Source organism: Chlorocebus sabaeus, chromosome 13, assembly GCF_047675955.1.
Source record: "Chlorocebus sabaeus isolate Y175 chromosome 13, mChlSab1.0.hap1, whole genome shotgun sequence".
In the NCBI taxonomy this organism is placed as follows: domain Eukaryota; kingdom Metazoa; phylum Chordata; class Mammalia; order Primates; family Cercopithecidae; genus Chlorocebus; species Chlorocebus sabaeus.
The window spans coordinates 53,625,860-53,645,021 of record NC_132916.1 but is presented as its reverse complement, the minus strand read 5'-3'; the positions used below and the strand labels follow the sequence as shown (position 1 = coordinate 53,645,021).

General features: G+C 33.8%; 1 protein-coding gene across 2 annotated transcripts in view; it reads right to left on the bottom strand.

The window, feature by feature from the left end:
• LAMA2 (laminin subunit alpha 2) overlaps window positions 1-19,162 on the bottom strand; it is a 621,494-nt gene that overhangs the window by 233,020 nt on the left and 369,312 nt on the right. For both annotated transcript variants that reach the window (XM_073022454.1, XM_073022455.1), the window contains exons 15-17: window positions 17,001-17,112; window positions 10,612-10,725; window positions 7,099-7,226 (exon numbers count right to left, since the gene is read on the bottom strand). In XM_073022454.1, the coding sequence (XP_072878555.1) occupies window positions 7,099-7,226; window positions 10,612-10,725; window positions 17,001-17,112 (354 nt within the window). The remainder of the gene's footprint in view (window positions 1-7,098; window positions 7,227-10,611; window positions 10,726-17,000; window positions 17,113-19,162) is intronic.

Here is a 19,162-nt window from a genome sequence, read left to right as displayed (position 1 = left end):
ACTCCTGACCTCAAGTGATCCACCTGCTTTGGCCCCCCAAAGTGCTAGGATTACAGGCATGAGCCACTGCACCCTACACTTTAAACCTATTCACAAAATAGATTTCAAATTATTAAATGCATTCACATGTCAGTTAAAACCAACATAAGTAAAGTAAAAGGTGTTCACTGACAAAAATCAATACTTTTTCAAGAAAAAAATTAAGCAATAAGAATATGTTAGATTTGACTAGCTCCTTACCATTCAGAATACATTTACAATTTTACCACATTTTCACAAATTCCTATGAGTTGGTTGGGGCAAGCACAGTTTTTCTTAACCAAAGTCATATACAAAATTTCCAGGAGAATTTAGTATGGGATCTAGGACTTCAGATTCTTAAGGTGATATTCTCTTCTTCCTATAACCAACTGTCATTGAAACCTACTGGTAAGAATTAAGTAAGTTTAGGTTTCTAGTAATGTAGATACTTGACATAATGCATCCAAATAAAACTTTCTCATAAAATATATCTGTATTTGTGCTTTGATATTCTTTCAACAACAGAAACTGAAGATTCACTCTCTTATTGCTGTAATTGCAGTTACAGCTATGGCAGAAGATGGCATTCAACAACAAAAATAAAATTAGAATGAGAAATAAACATGCACAGTAAAAAACATCTACAGAATTTGCATTGGCAAATGCAGTGACTTAGCACTGATTTTGGCCAAGATATGAAGCTAATTGTTCCGTGACACAAAGAGGAAATTTTGAGATCATCACTGAGTTCAAGTGATTCCAAGATTATGTCATTTATCTCTATTTGGCTAGCTCCACACCAGCAGAGAATGTTCTTCATCCTGGATTATCCAAACCACGGCTCAGGAAACACAAGAAAGCCAAGAGCAGCAGGCATTTTCCACAAATAGGGGAGGAAGGGAAGCTGTTATTGGGATAACCAATAAGAAGCTGGACATGAAAATAATCCCTCTTAGTGGTTGAATATACACTTTTATTTTTATAAGGATCTACTTATAAGTATGTATACATGTATGCATATATGTATGTGTACATACACGTGTATACATGTGACTATGTATGTCAACATATGCATGTATGTTTATGCATGTACATGTATACATACAGAAACAATCAATCTTGTTCTAAAAATAATTTAATTCTATCTGTCAAAATATGTGCATTAAGAATAAAGCAAGGTTAAAGATAAAAAAATACTAAAAAAAAGACAAATTCAAGGGTGTATTTAGAATTCAAACTGCATGTTATAAGGTATGTCCATTTGATAATGGTGGATCAGCATTTGGCCTTGAGGTTTTTCACAGTAATGCAAAAGTGAACAATCAACAGGTAAACAATTCAGAGCAGCTAGAAGCCAAAAACAAAACAGTTGCTCAATAGAAGCTCAACAATTCCTGATTATCAGACATTAGGGAAACTTCTGTGGGTCTTGAAATTCAGTTCTAACATAAAATGCTCCCACAGAGAGTTAATCCAATACTTTAAAATAAAATTAAACACATATTAAGTAAATGTGTGGGAATATTTTGTGTGTCTTTAACTGTCATGCATTTGAAATAAAATATAAGGAATTGCTTCTTGGGACTGTGATGTCATATAAAATAACTACTCCTTTAATCACGAGCATAAAATTAAAACTTCCATCATGAGAGTTAGAGAATCAGGGCATGTTCAGTATTTGCACATATAGGGGATCAGGACTCCTTTCAACTAATTATCATCTTGAACAGTTGGGTAGGAAAAGAAACCATTCTGAGTGGCTACGCAATGTCAGTGGAGAAGCTGCAGATGAGGGTAATGAGACTATCCACACACAACTGAGAAGGGGCAGAGGACTGAGAGGAAGAGGAGAAAAAGAAAAAAATCATTTACTTCATGATTTTGGTGTTAGCTTCATACATTTCTGAAGTTTCTCTCTAAGTTTTTTCTTCTTCAGTTCAATGATCTCTCCTACTTATTCTCAGAAGAATCATTAAGCAAGCACTTATTTCTTTAATTACCTTTAAGTACTATGAAATCTGATTTAATCTCCACAATTGGATTTTTTAATTAGACTTGATTTATTTTCTAAGTATGTCTTTGAATGATATATTTCTCTAAACCTGTTTCCTATTCTGCAAAATGGAATAATATGATTGATTTGATAAACCCTTTTATACTGAAAAAGTATGAAAGCATAGTGCCATAATAAATTATAGATACAATTTACTAATTTTTCAAAAACTTTGCCTTTTTTTTTTTACAAATTTTTAAACAAATTAAGGTATGTTGATTTAACGTTTAAGGTATTTAGTTAATAGTTAAAGAATTAAATCTGCAGTTTTTGCATCCTGTTGTAGTCCCCTATATTAACATACCTGTTAATATAACTGTAACTATGTAGCATAGTTAACATAACTCTTGCCAAACAGTGAAGATTTACTGATTTTTACACTGAACATTTACAGTTTGTCTGACATTAAATTCTATTGATTTTTTTCTTTTTTGGCTTCTTTTCAATGTTCCTGTAATTGTTTCTATTACTGTAGCCCCAGTGGAAGAAGCACAGAGAGGTGAGTCAAAATATATGAGTTCCAATATTGGTTCTGCCACAAGCAAGCTGTGTAATCACTATCAAGGCATTTAATTTCTCTGAACTTTAGTTTTTTCCTTTGGTATATGGAACCAGGAAGACCCATCATAATCTCCCATGTGGACATAAAACAATGTGTAGGAAAGAGTACTAAAGCATCTAGAGCATTCTCAATTTTCTAGAGAATATGGTTGAATTGGATGTTTCCTTAAATTTACTTCTTGTCTTGGAATATATTTCTCTATATTAATTTTAACAATGTGCATTCTATATGATCTCTTGAGTGAGCCTAAAGGTCGACTTAAATTTGAGTTTCATTCTTTCAAAAACTTAAATTTCAGCATTCCTGACCTACAAAAGGCAGTAGTATTTACAATGATATTAGTAGACAGAACTTATTGAGGGCCTACCTCTGCCCAGCCTTGTGCCAATACTGTCTTTTATTATATAACTGATGAAAATCTATAACAACTTCAATAATATTATATATTCAAATACATCCTAAGTATTCAAAGGCAGAGATTCACATGTCACTTTCATATTTTATTTAACCTATAAGCTATGTGATGCCAGAAATTAATGAATATAAACATTTGGAATACTTACATTTTTATTTGCTTCTCTTTAGATAAATGTTACTGCCTAGTTACAATCTATAGCTAGAATAGATACATCAACAAGATGATAAGGCCAAGCACAGTGACCACCGTAAATAGTTGATGAAGTTGATATATATGTATAATTTAAATATTATATGCTTGTCTGTATTCATACATCATAATAATTACACCAATCTATCTCTATCTTCTTACACATTTGATTTATTTAGCAATATTATCTAAGAAATTTGGAGCCAAAATGCTTGTGATCTATAAGATTTATGACCAGGGATTAAATAGATAAATCACCAAGGTAAAACTATCACTAAGCTTTAGACTTCCCATGAAGGTTGCGGCAACCTTTAGCTCTTTTTTTTTTCTCTCTGAATAACCCATGGAAATTAAAATCCCATCTTCAGGATTATATGCACATATTCAATTCACATCTCAGAGTTTCTAGCTCACATTATAACAGTAATGTTTTTTACAAAACCTTTTTAAAAAGGATAGTTTCCCTAGGTCAGTAAGTGTCTTGTTTACTGATTTTTTTTAAACATTTCAGGTTGTTAGATGAAAATGGATTTTTCTCATCACAGTTGTGCAGTTAAACTATGATAATTTTCTAGTTGTTTTAAATGTAAAATTGTTTGAAATTGTTTTAAATGTAAAAGACATTATAATCCTATCACAAAACTTCTAGGATTTATAAACTAAGTGAATTATCACTGCCCTCCCTTTCTGCTTGTTAAAATACCACATTGAAAGCTGGAATTTAAAATAGATTGCTACTCTAGTCCCAATTCTATTACTAAAAATAAAATTATTATTTAGTAATTTGCTAGTTTTAATATTTTATAATATTAATATTTGATAATTTGCTAATTATAATATTTACTAATAATTGCTAATTACTCTAAGTGAAAGCACTTTGAAAATGGAAGAATCCTTAAATACTTGGTGTTACTGGTATTGCTATCACTGTGTTATCTGCATTTTTAAAAATCAGGATCAACATAATTATACCAAATTGGAATACACATCTTTTAGGAAATAACATTATTGGACACTGGAACCCCAATCCCTTTGGCACTGATAGACTGTGTTTTAATGCTTGCAGACTTTCTTTCTTTTTCAGAAACAACAATTAGAACCTATTATCCAAGTAAATGCACAGCAAATAAAGAGACAACAATGGGTCATGAATGCCTATAATTATCCAAGCAAAATTATCTCCCTAATGTTTCCTCTACATTTATAGTAAATATTGGTCAGACTTGAGGGTAAATCCATAGGGTTTACATACTCAATCAATTATATAATTCTAATATGTATTCAGCTAGAATTCACATGGTGCAATGAGCAGCCAGCTCTACTGGATTGATAGTGGTGCTAATGCTCTTGACATCTTGGCTGAGAAGGAGATGCAATATAAGTGGCCAGATGAAATCCTTCTGCTTTCCTCAAATGCATGTTAGTCATGAACAATGAGTTTCATGTAAATGAGGATGGTTAAGAGAATGCCATTCAGCCATGGCAAACGGGTAGGTCTTCCATTGGGTGATCTAACTCTTCACTTACATACCAGAGTGCAGGTTTTTGTGTGATGTTGTGACTATCATAGACTTGAGTAGCCATTAATTATGAAGGAATATATTTCATTTGTTCTCCTATATTCATTATTTTCCAGTAGGTTTCTCTCTTGCCTTCTTCCTCTTCTCTAACATCCTTGGTTGTTAAAGAATCTTCAGCTTTGTGCTCATTCAGGCTCATGCCTTAAGCCCTGGAAATGTTCTGATCACTAATATACACTAACCAGTGGTCCCCAACATTTTTGGCACCAGGTATTCGTTTTGGAGACAATTTTGTCCACAGACGCAGGGGAGGAGTTTTGGGATAAAACTGTTCCACGTCAGATCATCAGGCATTAGTCAGACTCTCAAAAGGGGTATGCAACCTAGATCCCTCACAGGTGCAGTTCGCAATAGGGTTCGAGCTTCTATGAGAATCTAATGCCTGCCTGATCTGATAGGAGGCAGAGCTCAGGTGGTAACGTCCACCACTCACCTCTTGCTGGGCGGCCCGGTTCCTAACAGGCCATAGATGGTTGAGGACCCCTGCATTAAACCAACGTCTTATATTCTCAAAACCTTGCTAGAAAAATTGACTTATCTAATGAATTAATTATTGCTTTTAGTGTTGTCACTTAAAATGAACTGTGTATTTTTTTTTTTAAGGTCTTCATTGTAGACTGTAGAGATTTGGAAAGCACATGGATTTTAAAACTAGAATTCCAACTCTGATACTTTAATGCTTGATGACTCTGAGCAGGTTAATAACAGTCAGCTCTTAGATTGGGTTAATCATATCCAGTCACAGTTTAGGTGGTTTACACATCTCAATTATGTCTTTCCCACATCAACCCTATGAGAGTCCTATTATTATAACTAATGATGTCAGAACTGAGGCATGGAGAGTTTCAGCGACTTGCCTAAAGTTGCACAGCTGGAAAGAATGGAACCCAGCATTTAAACCAAAGATTCTGGTTCTAGAATTGGCACCATAATGCCATTTTTCTACTAATAGCTTTCATTTCTTAATCTATAAAATGAGGATAATAATATCTACCTTACTGAGTTATAGTTGAAGGTGAAATAACACCAAATATAGTGTTTGGCCTAGAATATAGCAGTCTGCTTTTACTAAATAGTAGTGCTTTCTTTTCTTTTCCAAACAACGAGTAAGGTAAAAAAATTCTGAGTAAAGAGGGTCATTGGGAGGATAAGGATTTCATGCGGATTGAACAGTAGGAAGAACAGTTCCAAGGAGAACATTTAAACTTAATGTCAGAATTATCTGAAAGTCTTTAGCTTATAGTATTCATTGAATCTAACAAAAGACCATTTTAATTAGGCGCATTCTGGGTAAGAGTTTGAAGTATGACCTACTTGATCACATCTTCACATTAAAAGACTATAGCTGACAGATTTCCCTTAAAGATCATAGACAATTTTTGCTCTGTCAGTTATCACAGTGCCTAGATGTAGCTGGAAAGTGTACCATACGATATGAACTTCATTAAGCACTAAGTTCACCTTTAAGAGAGTTCTTCAGAAAAGAATCTCCTTTTATTTAAAAGTATAGTTATCTGTAATTGCTTTTGAGTAACAGTTGTTGATTTTTTTTCAACATAGTATCCCAATTTAAAAACAAAACAGAACATTTTTGTTGGGGTGTGCTTAGCTGTTTACTTAGAGATGGCTGCCCTGAGGAAATGTGAATTCAAGCAGCTGGATATAGCATTTCCCTAAAAGGCAAGGAAACGAGGAAGTCAAGTGCTCTTTCTTGTTGCTGTGTGCTTTTTAAAAATCTGCTCTAAGGTGGTTGTTCTAGGTAAACAACTGGAATTTTTTAAAAAAGAAGAGATAGAATGGGTGCTTAAAAGTCAGTTAAATCAGCCCCTTCAGTTTACATTTTAAGAGGTTTATGACTTGCCCAAGATTCACAAAAAAAAATAGTGTATGGGTAGAATCCAAATTAGCTGTATTTGTATCCTTTTATTAAGGCATGAAGATGGGTATGTGTCTGTGTGTAGGTGTGTACATGCATGCACATGTATGTGTTTGTATAAATGTTTATGTTCTTTGGAATTGGTGTCAAAATTCTTTTTGAGTTCTACTCTCAGATATTAAATCACCAAAACTAGAGCTAAAAAATTACAAATTCTTAGAAATCCTCATAGTTTTAAATACCTTAGGTTTGGAAAATTCATATTATTTTTCTGAAAAAAATTCATGCCTGTGTTTATTATTTATTTACATGGGATAAGAAAAAGGGTATATTTGCTATGAAAAGTGTACTTGCAGAAAAGGATGCTGAATTTATTCACAGGGTAAGTTTGTTACTTACTTATTGGATGGGATATTGAGTGGACAGGCACAGGGTTGACAGTCTTCAGAGGTTCCTTTAGTAGGATCTCCATAGAAACCAGGAAGACATTTATCACAATATGGGCCGCCTGTGTGATCTTTACAGTTCTGAGAAAGAAATGCGCATCAGAGTTTATTATTTTGGTGTCAGGGATCAACATGCTGCCAAAAATAGGTCTACGAAGCCATTAGTCTGCTCCCCACCAGCAAGAATATTTTTTCCATGTTAAATGGTCAATTTTACAGCAGGGAAATAGCATTGAAAGTTAATTTAATATCTAGCTTATAAACTACACACTAATTTCAGCATATGCATACTTACAAAAAGATGACTGAAATTCATTTTAATATTTTTCATTATGCAAATCTTACTTCATTTTTTCTTTAGTTTTTTCCTTAAGAAAATACATGATTTTGTGTGTGTGTGTGTGTGTGTGTGTGTGTGTGTGTAGTCATAGAGCACTAACAACATATGTTTAATGGAAATTGTAGCTGATTCTAGGTAAAAATCAATTGTTCAGCTTGAAATTGCTGACTTAATGGAGACTGTGGCTAGTCATACAAATCCTCTGGGGCTATGCCCTCTTAGCTCAGACATTAATTTTGGCCTCAGTGGACACTGATGGCTTGGACAATGCACTACTGTATTACAGCTGTGAGAAGCTTGTTTGACTCATAATCAAACATTGAGAAAACTGAAAAATTTTACACATCACATGCCAGTTTAATCAACTAAATGTGAATATGTATTTCTGTAGTAACTGGTGATATTTGAAAATAGGCTTTTCTTTAAGTTATTTAAAATTCTTTCTGAAATTTATTTTTAACAAAACGTTTTAAAAGATAGCATTAAGGTCAACTCCACTATGAATAGTTGCCTTAATAATGCAGCATATTGGGATTTAATGGGCAAAACATGGAGAAGGATTTTTCCCCGATTTGATTTTTGTTTTACTTCCTTTCAATTTTTAAGTTTAGCTAAACTAAGCTATTACTAAAGAATTGTTTTGTTTTTTTGTAAAATTATTTACATGTTATCTCACTGATACAACTAAAATTATGTCTTCAAAGACTTAAGGGTTTAAAAAAAATGGAATCAAAAAATTAATTATGCCTTAAACATGTTGAAAACGGTATTTCTAACTTTCAACTGAAAATCTTGCATAATTAAGAGGGTTTTTTTTTTCCAATTATTGATTTAAAAGAGAAATAATATGTAGTTCTTACATTTTCTAATGTCACGTTTCATTAAATAAAAATCATCTTTAAAACTCAAGTATTTTTGTAGTGGAAACCAGAAAATAGCATCAGACAACCTATATAATGGAAATCAAAACAAAAAGATGGAAGTTTCACTCTGATGAATTGGTTATTCTTACAGGCGTCCTGTTACAAAAGCGCTTTACAAATTTACAAATTTTTTACAAAAGCGTTCACATTACATATCACAAGAACCATGAGAAGAAGCAAGCATGCAATCTTCCCATGTGACATTGAATATTTCCTGGCTTACTTCAAATGTACTTTGAGTTAAAATGTCTTTTTAATATAGACCTACACTATTGCAGAAGTTTAGATTTTGTTCTGTTGTCAAAAATATATTTCAGATAATTTACAATCAAATTTTAAAGCAAGCTAAGCATTTGTTCATAAATTCATTTTTCACGGTAAAAACCATACTATTTAATGCTCATGAAAACTAAATAAGAAGCTAAAATGCAGGGTCAACTGAACAGTAAGAATGCCCTTGATGAGCAACATTAAAATATTCTTCTCTTTGTATATTATATCAGAACTCACATACTCAAAATGGAATATCAGCACTTAGTTTTCAGTACTATTTTGGAGAAAGGGCACTTGAAAGTCAGTATATCCTACATGATCACCTATTTACTAGCTATGATGGAAAATTCAGGAAACACCAGATTCTGTCTTTATCATCAAGATGTCCACTGTTGCCTCAAGATCACTCTGTTATTTGAAAGAGACCTCCTATCTCTCTGTTCATGAAACAAAATCAGTAAAGTAGGTTTCATTAGTAGGGTCTGTTCTCTCCCTTCTTTCTCTCAAAATTATGCTGAATGACACTGTTTCGTTCGTTAAAAAAGGCTTCTCGTTTTAGAAATATCACATCACCAAATGGACCAATTTGCTTTCATCCTAATGAATTCAGCATGAACATTTGATTTGATTTTATCCTAATGAATTCAACATGAAATATGACTATAGGGAACATTATGAGTTTGGTATTATGACATATTTATTTTTGTCTTCTTAGGGTGAGTAAAACAATTCCATGTCAGGTTTGGGCTGAATATTATTTCCTATTGCATGTTAGTAAAGTGTTTAAAGGTAACCCAATATTTTTCCCAAAGTACATTTTAAAAGACTTATGGCATAATTAAAATGAAAATCACTTAGTCTTTCTATTCATAAAAATGTCATTTCAAAAATCTACTGATCCACAAATTAAGACTCTCATGCTTTATAATGCAATGCAATTAAACAAAAATCTTATATAGAGAAAAGAAAAAGAGCATCAATAAACCTAAATGCCAAATTACACTGAAACGAAAGCCCTGAATTTTCATTTTGGATTTTTCCCAGAAGCTCTTAAGTAGAAGAGAAATGGGGGAAAATAAGCAAGAGAAAGACAGAATATTAAGAATTACAGATAACAGAGTCCGCCTTAAATTCTTCAGGGAAATGAGAGTGTGATATCCTCCTAAATTGGTACCATTTTAAATTGTGTTTCTGCAAGACTAATGAAATGAGAAGTGTTGTTTCAAGCTTCATGCCATGTCAGACAATATAAAACTAACATGCCCTTGAGTTAATCAAAATGGTCTATTCAGTGTAATTCTCCAATCCTAAGACTTCTTAGCAGGATGGAAAGTGCTTTGCACTTTGTAAAACCTATTTTCTGGTTAAAGCTTAGACTTAATTGTAAAGGAGAAGCAGCTCTGGTGAATATGTATTACATATTGTTTTTATTTTTAATCTACAAATGACGCTATGCATTTAGTTAAATTCTGAACATTTTAAGTAAAAATATGCAGTATGTTTTCACTTTCAACATGAAGAAAACTTAATTATGCTTCCTGTAAAGGTTATATTTTATACTTTTCATGTTATGGGGATAAAAATTATTCTCTATTTTAAAAGCACGCTGTACTTTCCATAGATTTATAGAAGGAAGTAAACCATATATATTCATGGTAGTTATATCTCCAATCATAAGTTATGCCTTAAAATAATGTATGTGATTCTAATTTAATTCTTGGACTAATATGAATAAACACTTCTTCATATTCATTAGGTAGATCACATATGAAAGAGCATTCTCAGTTCCAATTCAGTTCAATACAAAGATCTTTGTCAAAGCACTTACTGACTCAAGTGTTTAAGGTCCCCAGGTAGTAACTGAATTGTAGCATCTGTTGAGATGATTTCAGACTTGTCAATCAGCATCCCCAAAGAAGAGAGCACTTACCAGGCATTCTCCAGTGACGTCATCACAGGACTCCGCATGACCAAAGCACTGACATGGCTCACAGATGCCACCAAAAATGGTGCCGTTAATTCGCCTGTGCCTAGGCCAACAAGACTGAAAGGAAGATAAGGCTTTAGTCGGTTTTGGAGATTAAAACAAAAAGTTGTTTTTGTTTGTTTTGTGATAATAGAAAATAACATGTAGGAAACTCATCAAATGTGCTTGTCAAAGCATTGCCATTATTGACACGTTGCGACAGAGGTATTCTTCCTGACACTGGGGCTTTGCACTGACCTTAGTGTTATTGGCAGGTATGAGATTAGAGGAAGCATTAGCTTGGTGTCGCTTCTGAAATGGTAAAATAAAGCAGAGATATAAAGAATTGAAATGTGACAGTCTCAAAGTAAAAAGCACAGACAGGAAAATAGAAGAAAAAGTACTGTAAAAAAGGCAGCTGATATAAAAGGACTCATCATATAATCTTAGCCTCAGAGAGTACCCAATGTCATCCCAAGCAATTTTGATTTTCTGGAATGTGTTCACTTTCCCACATACTAATTGCCCTTAACTTCATCATTTCCAGAAAATATTTGACATGATTTGGAAGAAAGGCGGCACCCACACTTATATTTGACCACGTACACAGCTAATTTCTACACATATATAATTCATGTATTTCATGCTAAATTTCCTCAATCCTATAATGCTTTGCTATGTATACAAAAAGTTTATGATTTATTTCCCACATACTTTCTTGTTAGTTTACTTTATGGCATTCTTCTATAACTTTGCCTGTATTTTTCATTTCTTGTTTAAAATGTGAAACACTTTATTATATAAAAACTGAATTCTGATTAAAACAGGATATTTGAGTCTTAGATTCCCTGTGTCAATGCCTGCTCTAAGTTCCCCGTCATCCTTAATTAAGTTTTTCGTCTGTGGGGATTACTACAAAGTGAATGAGATGCAAAATAAGCACGAGGCAAATACTGCTGCCCTCTAAGAGCTTATGATCCCCCTCCAGTGAAATTGCATCTTGTGGGTTATTTACTGTATTTCTGGATGGTTGCGTACAACATCATATATCATGAAAAGCCCATCTTCTCCAGTTGAAAAAGGAAACAAAAGAGAAATCACTGAAGCAATAAAGGATATAGAATTGTGTTATGTGTCCGTGGAAATGTTCCTTCTCCGTCAATAACAAACACATAAAAACATTATGTACTGATACTTCATATCTGAAAATAAATAAAATAAACTTTCTCTTTAATTTGAGCAGTAACAAAAAAGTGTCAAATTTCTTTTTTTTAGTTATTATTATACTTTAAGTTCTAGGATACATGTGCAGAACGTGCAGGTTTGTTACATACATATACACGTGCCATGGTAGTTTGTTGAACCCACCAACCCATCATCTACATTAGGTATTTCTGCTAATGCTATCCCTCCCCTAGCCCCCCACCCCCCAACAGGCCCCAGTGTGTAATGTTCCCCTCCCTGTGTCCATGTGTTCTCATTGTTCAACTCCCACAACCAACCCAAAATTGTCAAATTTCTATCCCTTTCCATTTCCATTTCTCCCAATTAAATCCCTTCCCATACCTCCCCATTACATTGTTTGCATCCCTAGATTTATTATAGAAGTGATTTACTTCTGTAATATACTTTTTAAAAAGCTGGTGAAGCTACATGTTCATAAGGGGGTAAAAATTAAGGATATTGAGAAAAGGGAGAGAACTAATCTGTTTTCAGACAGATATCCATGAAGTTTTCCTTAATAAGTTTTTTGTTTTAATACTCTGCAAATGCACTACTCATACCACATCTTCTTTCTTCAATCTTCCCAACTCCTTACACCTCTCTTTTAGCCAGTGATTTTATCTTATTACTCACAGAAAAAATTAAAGCCATCTTTGCACTAACAAGTCCAGAGATCTAAGCATATATCTCCAAACCTTGTTGCCATATTCCCATTCCAAACAAGAGATGTGGCGGATGTGGGGTCCTTCTTCCTAAAGGAACATTGCTCCACTTGTCATCTGATTCCAGCATCTATTTTCTTCTCAATATTCACTTTCTCTGATGCATTAGTAATAACTTTCTTTTCTACTGGGTCATTATTTTCAGCACACACACACACAAAAATACGATCTAGTGTCTCCATCAAAAATAAACAAAACACAAATGAGAAAACTGTCCTCAACCTCATATAACTTTTCTAGTCATCTATGTTTTTCTTTTCAGTCACACTACTCTTAACAAGTATTATATTCCTCACTTCTTTTTCACACTTCATTCCATTCTAATCTGTTTTGTGTCACCACCTCTCAATTAAAACTGCTCTGGTCCTTGTCACCAAATTCCATGCAGCCAAATTTGATGGATGATTCTGCAATTGCATTTTATCTGACCTTTTATCAGCCTGGGGCCTAGCTGACTCCTTTTCCTCCCACAATTTCTTTTCTCAACTTCTATGACATCACTCTTTTCAAATTTCTACCATATTTCTTTGCTGTGTCCTCTGCTTTGACCCTGCTTCTTAACGTCAGGAGCTCCTCGGGGCTTGGGTTGGGTTATTTTTCTCTTTTTTAAATCAATTGCACTTTCTCCTGGGTAATTTTATTCAGTTCCATAGTTTATGATGCCTTCCAAAAACATATCTCTAGACCAGACAGACATGCTGAATTTAAGACCTGAATATTATAAATACACATTGACATTTACACTTCACAGCCTTTTCAAACCTAAAATTTCTAAAATGGACTATGGATTCCATACCCCCCCACCCCCACCAACTATTCCTCTCTCTGTCTTCCTCAGCTCAGTAAAGGACAACACAAGCAACTGATCAATCGTTCAAACTGGTCATCCATGACTCACTCTTAAAGTCTTTATTTCTTTAATCTCTCCCCAGACATACAGTCTTGAATCAGTGAGTCCTACTGGTTCTACTATCAAAATATATATAGAATATGATAAGACTTTTTATATCCCCTGCCATGATCCTAACAGCAACCACTATTATTGCTGTGTTCCACTGCAACTACATATTAACCCTTCTCCTTCCTATCATTCATGCCCTCCTAAGACATGTTCTTCCTACTGTAGCCATAATGCCTTCTTCAAAATAATGTAACTCAGGCTGGGTGCATTGACTCATGCCTGTAACCTCAGAACTTTGGGAGGCTGAGGTGGGAGGATTGCTTGAGCTCAGGAGTTCGAGATCAGCCTGTGCAACATAGTGAGGTCTTGTCTCTATTAAAACAAACAAACAAACAAACAAAAATAGCTGGGCATAGTGGTATACACCCGTAGTCCCAGCTACTCAGGAGGCTGAGGCAGGAGGATCACTTAAGCTCAGGAGTTTGAGGCTGCAGTAAGCTTTGACAGCATCACTGCACTCCAGCCTGGGTGACAGAGCAAGACCCTGTCTCAAAAAACAAGAAACACCCCAAACCCAAAAATGTAAATCAGATCACTACACTATTCCACTACTCTGCTAAAAGGTTTGCAATGATGTTCCATGCCATGAGAATAAAATGCTCAATTCTTATCATATGTGCAAAACTCCTAATGGCCTGGCTTTTCCATTCACCTCTTGTCCCACTTTTCCCCTTGCTTAGAAAGCTCCAGCCATGCTCCTTCTTTGCAGTCCTTACATACTCCACAATCTACACTGCTTCCTTAGCAGCTCTTTTTACATCGTTGTCCCTCTCATTCTTCAACATTCCGTTTAGCTGTCACCACCTCAGGAAGCCTTTCCTGACAAACTTTTACAAAATAGACTTTCTAACCTTCATATAACCACTTGCAGTAACTTTATCATAGAACCCTATTTATTTCACCCTGTTTATTTCCTTCATAGAATTTGTCACATTTATTTATATTTGCTTTCTGGCATATTGTTAATGCCACCACTCAATGCAACATCCTTGAGGACAGGTACAATATCTGCATTGTTAATTGTACTATTTTCCATGTGTAGGGTCTTGTTTGTCTCAAAATATATGTTCATCAAATACTAGTCAGCTAAATGAAAGTATGAACAAACAAGCAATTCTATGAGGTGGTTAATATTATTTCCATTACATAGAAGAAACTGAGACTGCCCAAAACTCTTTTTTTTAGTGTCCCACCTGTCTCATCTGTCAGGTGAAATGAATGATGACAGTACTATGAAAGTAAGAAAATTTTTAAAAGATTTAACTGTAGAACACTTTATAAGAAGTCAAGTAGAAATGAGAAAAAGATTCTGAATCAACACTTTGGCCTCAAATGAAGTAAAAGAGAATATCTACAATGGAGTCATTTGATCTGTTTTTGGCTAGAGGCTTTCAGCAAGCTGGAATGAAGACATTAATGGTCTTTGGTGTTTACTCAGCTTTTAAGGGATCCCAGAATATTAGTGATAACAAGGCTAGAATGACTGGCCTTATGAACTACACTTAATTGAAAAGCAAATGAAATAACGAAAGGATAGGACAGAATAATAGAGAATTTAGGCACAGAAAATTTTGATAAGAAAAAACGAATTTTAGAGAATAGAAGAAATGAAGAAGTCAGAGAAAAAATTCAAAGTTCCAAAATTCATTGTCTCTTGATTCAACTAAGTTATTTTATGGATTACAAAGTAACTTTATTTATCAAACAATTCCTGTGTGACAGATACAAGAAGCTTTTATTATCTCTCTCTTCTTTGTTTTTGTTTTGTTTTTTTTTCACACTCAAATGCTTCTATCTATCTGTTACCATTATTTAGCATCCAATTTAAGATTTCTCCACCCCAGGACACTTTACACCTCTCTCCACTGCAGTAGTTCATCCCTCTGAATGATTATTGCATGAATGTTCTGTAGCACATACTGATCCCTTAATTACATAGCGCTGAGATCCCATTTTTCATAGGTATTTATTGTCTCCCTAAACAGATTGCTAGCTCCATAAAGACAGGGATTATGTTGTATGTACTTACTGATAATTTATACAGGTAAATTTACAGAATTTATCAGACATAACTAGAATCAAAAATATTTTTGACGGAGAGAAGGAAGAGACTAAAAGCATAGCCAATTAAGCAATTGTAATATTCAAGTAATTTTATATTCAATGGGCATTTAGAACTTGTATAAAAGATAATGCAAAGGATGAGAATAACATATGTGGAAACAAGCATTAAAACAAGAGTAGAATTAAGTTATGTATTATGCCAATTGAGAGAGGATCTTTAAAGTTCAAATAGAGCAGTCTGGTTGGAATCAAGAGCGAAAGCCTCTTGTTTCATCAAATACAGTGTATGTTTTATATGTAAAATCAAATTTGGGTTGGCATAACTAATTGATATCCATAATTGTTTTTATCTTATCTACATGAATTTTGGAAAAGCAAGTACTTCTATAAGTTATATCTAGTTTTATTTCTAGAAAGGTGAATCTGAGCTCAGTTAAAGGCAACACAGCTGTCATGAATATGACTGTGTATCTCTAGATGTATGCATTATTTTTAAAGTACGAGAGAACCGACAAAGCAATGCCTAGAGTATTTCTATAAATGGCATAATGAGGTAGTGTTCTGAAGTGAAATATCTCAGTACACTCAAATGATTCCTTAAAGGCACCATTTTAAAGGAACTAAGCTCCTATTTATCTGTAAGCCATGCCCTCTGTCAAGGAAATAGTGCTCACATTTTTTGACCAGGTTTCAAGTAAAACTAATTTTCAGACAATCTAAAGGAAAATATATAGAAGTAAATACAAAGTGTTACCTTAAGACGACACACTGTGGTATTAAGTAAGAATCATTAATCTTATTATAAATCTTGGATGCGGAGACAACAATAAATATCTCAAACATTAGGTGCTAAACAAATGAAAGACCTGTAGGCAATTTTCTCTATCAAGGTATTTTTTCCATATATTATGTTCTTGACATTCTGAAGATTGTAATGCTTCAGATGATTGCGATTTGGTTGTATTCTTAGAAATGAAGTAGAGGAAAAGTGTGATACATAGAATTAAAACATGAGAGAAAAGTAAAAAAAAAAAAAATAGTGCTAAATTTTGGATAACCATTGTGATGAAAATGAAGAGAAAATATTTTGAAGTCTTATTCCGCTACCATTCAATAGATCAAATAGGTAACAAAGACAGAAACATCAGATTTTCAGTCATAGGCAAAATATCTCAGAGAGAAACAGTTACAAGATGAAATTATGTGGTTAATACTCTAATTGAAAGCCACAACTTTTGGTATACATTCAAGTTTCTTTTTTAAGTGATACCCATTATTTGTGTAATTATTGATAGAAAAAAAGAGCTCTTATTAGAATAGGTTATTGAAAGCAATGTTGAGGGAATTTTGAATGCACTGAGGATGCATTCTTGCAAGCTTACTTCACAAGAGGAGCCAGTATACCCTGGTGGGCACTGACACACTTCTACAGCTGCCGCAACGCTTCCATCAGTAGGATAGGAGACAGCGGATTCAAGGTTAACAGAGCTCAACCTATGGCAGAGGAAAAAAGAGATGGTGAATAAGTAAAGTTTTTAGGTATTATACAGCTGTAGGAATCGTACAGCAACAATGACATAAATATAAGCCAATTATGTATGCTGAGAAAGGAAGCTGATGAATACCATAACCAAAAGCTCTGGTCGTCTGTCATATTAGGTCAAGTTAGCTCAGTCTAAAGTGCTGACAATCACCACCAACCCCAAATGTTGAAGAGATATGAGAACGTTCTTCCTCATCTCTTGGCTCTTGGCTATGTGTTTTGATTTTCATTTTTTGAAGATAGATAGACATTTTTAAAATCATATAGTTAAAGGGATTTTTAAAATGGAAAACATTCCAATGACTGCTTGATTTCTTTTAGTGCTTAAACAAGGAAAGCAGAAGCAGACAATATTAACATTCCATCTCAGCTTTTAAATTGAAATAAAAGACGAAACAATTGTATTTTCTTTTCCTTTGAGATAAACTTGCATGTTTGTCATCGGTATAAGCTAAACTTTCTCAAAATACTCAGTTGACTGACTTAGGATGATCTCTGGGATTTGTTTTTGTCATAAATTAAATCTGTTGTTCTCTGTACCTATGGCTTTCATTTTACTGGTACTTTTTTGCAATCTGGTGATGTTGGTGGAGTGATTTGATATAACTCATTATTTCAGAGAAAAGCTGGTTTGGTCAAATGGAAAACTGGAAAAAATGCTGTCACACACACATTTCTTTTCTTATTATGCATTCACGATTTGAATAAATGTTACCGGTATCTTACTTGCTTTTCCTATTTTTGTGTAAAAGGACATTTTAAAAGCTTAATTATTAAGAATACAATTTTGCGGGTCAAATAGACCAGGATTTATGTCCTTTCTCTGATATTTACCAGCCTTGTGGCCTAGAAGAAAATAACTTATTCTTTCTAGACCTCAATTTTTTCTTCTATACAATGGAGATAATATAATAGTCCATACACCTTGAGCTTGATTTAAAAGGAAAATGAATATAAAGTTCTTGTATAATACGTAACACACAGTAGGTTATTATGGAATACTAGACATTTTATTAACCTATTTTCATCGACTGTTGAAACCAAATAGAAATGACGACATGAACATTACAAGAAGTACACTTTTTACTATTTGTATCTCCAAATCATTTTAGTGTATGAAAATACATTTTAAATAAACTCTAAAAGCACATAATTAAATGACTACTATTGATTCATAATAATTACAGTTTTAAAAATTACTGATAGACATTTCATAGCATATGATATGCCATCTTGTAACTATAAGAAAGAAGCAACTGAATCTTGCTATGGCCTGCATTTTCAGTTCCTTTCTCAGGAGTGATGGTAGATTTCTATTGATCAGTGATTCACACTTACCAAATAACTTGTTAGATTTGGGAATCAAGGCTGGGAATTTGGGAATCAAGCCAGAGAGCAAAGCTAAAAGGCTCATTACAAGGTGTAAATGTATCTTCAAAAATGATGATCTTTACCCAAATTGTAAGCTTTTCGGCAATAGATTTCTCAAATTTTCATTGCTTTTACCCCCACTTTGCTAAGCCTAGACACTTGACAGTACTTTTGAATATGTTTGAGTTCATATATGATCAGGAAGCAGAAAAGGAAATTAACCCTGAAATCACCAAATACAGGCAGTTGGATGGAATCATCCTAGCTGCTGAGTGCTAGGTGGCACCCTCTAAAGACAAGCAAATTATCTTTACCTGTAAATAAACTCATCCAACACTATTAATTGAGTGCTATCTTCTCTAGAGGCACATTTTGGACAACCTGGTAGAAGGTCCTAGATTAGGCAAATATCACTGGTCTACAGTGTTTAGGTTACTTGTGTCATCTGAAAATCATTAAATGCTTTTTTCCCCTTTCACCAAGGAACCCTATTAATGAAAAATGCAGTGTCACAAGCATTTCTTTTTCTTTTTCTTTCTTTTTTTTTATATTATTATACTTTAAGTTCTAGGGTACATGTGCATAACGTGCAGGTTTGTTACATATGTATACTTGTGCCATGTTGGCGTG